At 35.8% G+C, this 3,660-nt stretch overlaps 1 protein-coding gene across 1 annotated transcript; it reads right to left on the reverse strand.

Annotated features, from left to right (window-relative positions):
• Nucleotides 1-2,192: 2,192 nt before the first annotated feature.
• LOC107577580 (HRAS-like suppressor 3) lies at nucleotides 2,193-3,286 on the reverse strand (the record flags this gene model as incomplete). The annotated part of the gene is made up of 3 exons (XM_016263639.1): nucleotides 2,193-2,530; nucleotides 2,784-3,052; nucleotides 3,169-3,286. Coding segments are annotated over 3 exons (564 nt in total), but the record flags the coding sequence as incomplete, so codon positions are not given.
• Nucleotides 3,287-3,660: the final 374 nt, after the last annotated feature.

Below are 3,660 nucleotides of genomic sequence, written 5' to 3' on the forward strand. Positions count from 1 at the left end.
TGTTCTCTCTCCGCATTCATCACTAATCAGGGAACGCATATGTCCCACATCATCCGCCAGAAAGCCTTCCTCGTACCACAGTTAGATGAAGTGAGAGAGAAGTGTGTATTACGTTTGAGATATGGATATTTTTCTTACAAAACACATGGATTCGCTACAGGAGGCCTTTAGTTACCCCCCGGAGCCGTGTGAGTGACGTTTTATTACGGATACGCGTGCTTTATTGAACGTGTTTTGGACTGTGGAACAGAAACACCTGCTGACTGCAATGATAGAGCTTAGAAGAGCCAGGACAATTTTTTAAATAACTCCGACTGGATTTGAGTAAAACACAGGCTAATTTTCGTTTTTGGGTGAACTAACCCTTTAAGGGCTGTCTCAATCGTGAAATCCTTCCAGTGCCCTGGAACCTTCACTCCCTGAAAAATCCCACAATAAGCACAAAACATAAACCACACGAGCCAATTTGATAAATATAATGACATGTGATAGAAGATTTGAAAAGACAAACTGTTTTCTAGACAGGTAATGAACACATTTAATTAACATTTATAATTACGATTCGGCTGAAATGTTGTAAGAACATGTAACAGAACAATGTCTTTAAAAAGAATAAAAAAATAGGTTACACTTTATTTCGATAGTCCACTTTAGACATTCTACTAACTGTAAGTAACTTTGTAACTACATGTCAACTACATGTCAACTAATTCTCATTAATTTGCAACTACATGTCTACTAACTCTCAGAGTGGACTGCTAGGGTAGGTTTAGGGTTAGTATATTGTTGACAAAGAAAGTGTTAGAAAATGTTAAGCAGACAGTCTACTAATACTCTACTAACTGCTAGTTGACATGTAGTTGCAAAGTTACTTGCTGTTAATAGAATGTCTAAAGTGGACTATCGAAATAAAGTGTTACCAAAAAATAATATCAAAATGAGGTCCTGCCAGTTGTTTATTAATTCTAGCGATAACGTTCTACTATGTTGTCTGTAATCATGTCTCTGGAATTTGAGTGAGTCAAGGAACTTACCAGTGACTGAATTCGTGTACACGATCTACTGATTCACGAGCTCGGGAGCTAGGGAGCTGATTGAGACGCATTGGTTGTTACTTGCCAAGACTTTTGGTCCAATAATTAAAACCTCTGTTTGTTTGTTTGTTTGTTTCAGAATTTAGCAGTAGGAAGTTACTAGTCATCCAGTTTTTTATATCAACTGTGCATTCTGTTAAACTCATATTCTTCTTAGATGACACAACTTAAAATTAAAAATGTCCTCTGTAACATTTCGTTCTTTCAGTATGGAAGCATAAGGGTAGCAAAATTCTTCAGCTCTTCAGGCAGGGGAAAAGCGTTTGGTTAATAGTCAATATTGACCTATTGTGCATCTTGAAATTCATTTTCAATTCCACATTGACTTAAACTGTATTCATCGCGGCTATTTAATGAAAATACAATTAAAACGTCTTAAGTGAAAGTGTCAATGCATTTAAGTCACCCTTTTGCTGCACCTTTGGCTCAGGATGCATTCTGAAATTTACACTGCATTAAATTATGATGAAAATGCAATCTCAAGTGTCCTACCCCTAAGTCTAAAAAACAGCATTTAAATGATCATTTTGCTACAGTTTTTGCTTGAACATGTTAAACATGGCTAATCAATACATTTTCATTTAACATTGCAACTTATAAAGCGTTAACATATGTTTTTAATTTACATATTAAAACTAGTGTAGGTAATGGCAAGTGTAAATGATATAATTTAATGCTTGTCGCACATTTGGGAAAATGTCAATTTAAATAGAGAAATACATCGCCACTTTACATATTGCATTGCCACCCATATGCTTCCATATGTTACAGCTGCATTTTTATTTTATTTGCCTGTCCTTCTCTTGAATTAGCTCTTGAAATCATGTCATTGGTTTAATTGGAAATTTAACTGAAATAACGTTTAAAACGTAGCTCACATCTTCCCACTTCATTAAGTTACATTCAAGCATTTCTTTTTTATTATAGCTTTTAATTGTTTTACTTCCCTGTAAATGTTTGTTAAATGTCCAGCACATTATTTTTAATCAAAGCATCTTCATCACTACTCTAGATCCTTTAAGTGTAGTCACTGCACATGCAAACTGATGGTAAAACAACTGTTGGATCAGGAATGAAGAGACAGGGAGTCCGGGGTGAGGGTGAGGAGTGGTTTTTAATGAGATTGCTTTCTAGTCATCAGATGAGAAGTGGAGAAGAACATTTTTTTTCAGTGAGTAGAATGGAAATGAAGAAGGAACATATGTTCCCTCTGTTGGACTATATTCCATTCATTAAATAGACTGAAAAATGATGGGTGATTAAGCTATTGTGAAAGCCAGATAAAAAACTGCTAAAAGGAATACAACAATGGAGATAAAACCAAGCAGAGTGTATACTTTGCTTTGCTTTTTAAAACTTAAAGCAAAACAAATGGCGCAACATACGATGGCAATAACAGCAACCGAAGTCGCAGCCGTTGCCGCAGCTTTGTGCACCTGTAAGAATAAACAGAAAGCATTTGTATTAATTCATGGTGTGAAAAGTCGTTGCCTTTGTGTCCTTAATCCTAATGTTTTAGTCGTTTAGTTATAACTTGTTGTATTTGTGAATTATTATATTATATTATGTGATATTACACACCTAATATCTAAACAACTGAAATACTTTTGACATAATATAGTGTTTAATATAGTCAAATTATGAGTACAGTATAATTCTGATATAAAAGGCCACGACGAATAACTGTACCTGCTGAGATTGTTGTACTCCGTTTCTCAACCCCGTAACGAAGTGCTCGCAGTTGTCTGTCAACACATTGTATGGAACTACCATCCCCACAAGGCTTTCTGCTTTCTGTAGTATATGTGAAATGGGAAGTGGTGCATGTTGCTTATCTAGGACATTGTGGATCCGGTAGTCATCAGTGCCAACTACATCCAGCAGTTTTTCTTTCTTCACTATGGCCTTGTTGTGCAGTACTGACTTCACACTGCTGACCCCGGCATCAGCATTCTCAGCTACAGAGAAAGACATGGACAAGTAAAACAATCAGGACTCATGAGACTTCAATGGAACGTTTCAGATTCAATACAAGTTCAGCTCAATAGGCAGCATGCATATATATATAACTCACATGGTGGGACTATGTGAATGACATTGCCCTCTTCAGAACATATCGCCCAGTGCTGATAGGAGGGTCTGGGGATTTCAATGAGATCACCAGGCTTGGGCTCCTTAATATATAGGGGACAATATCAAGCTTAATATTAAGTTACTGCGCCATTTAAATCTGTCAGATATATAATTTACTGTTTATCTAAAATAACACAATACCATTTACACTTGTGAATCGATAAAAACAAGAAGAACGTAAAACTGTTCATTTTGCCTAAAAATAGCTACTGTACACAAAGAAATATATAGTACCTGTACTTGTTTCAGAGCGGGTTATAGCTACAGCTAAGCTATTTGTGTTGCCTTGACAACAACTAGTTTTTTAACTCTTTCAAACATTCTCTCTGTTATCATAATCAAATTGTTTTCTGAAAAAACCCTTGATGAGCAATAAGCTCATTTAAACTCTTGATTTAAGGAGGTTTGGATATTTAAAACAACACCAAAATAC

Source organism: Sinocyclocheilus grahami, unplaced genomic scaffold, assembly GCF_001515645.1.
Source record: "Sinocyclocheilus grahami isolate Dianchi unplaced genomic scaffold, SAMN03320097.WGS_v1.1 scaffold6432.1, whole genome shotgun sequence".
Classification (NCBI taxonomy): Eukaryota; Metazoa; Chordata; class Actinopteri; order Cypriniformes; family Cyprinidae; genus Sinocyclocheilus; species Sinocyclocheilus grahami.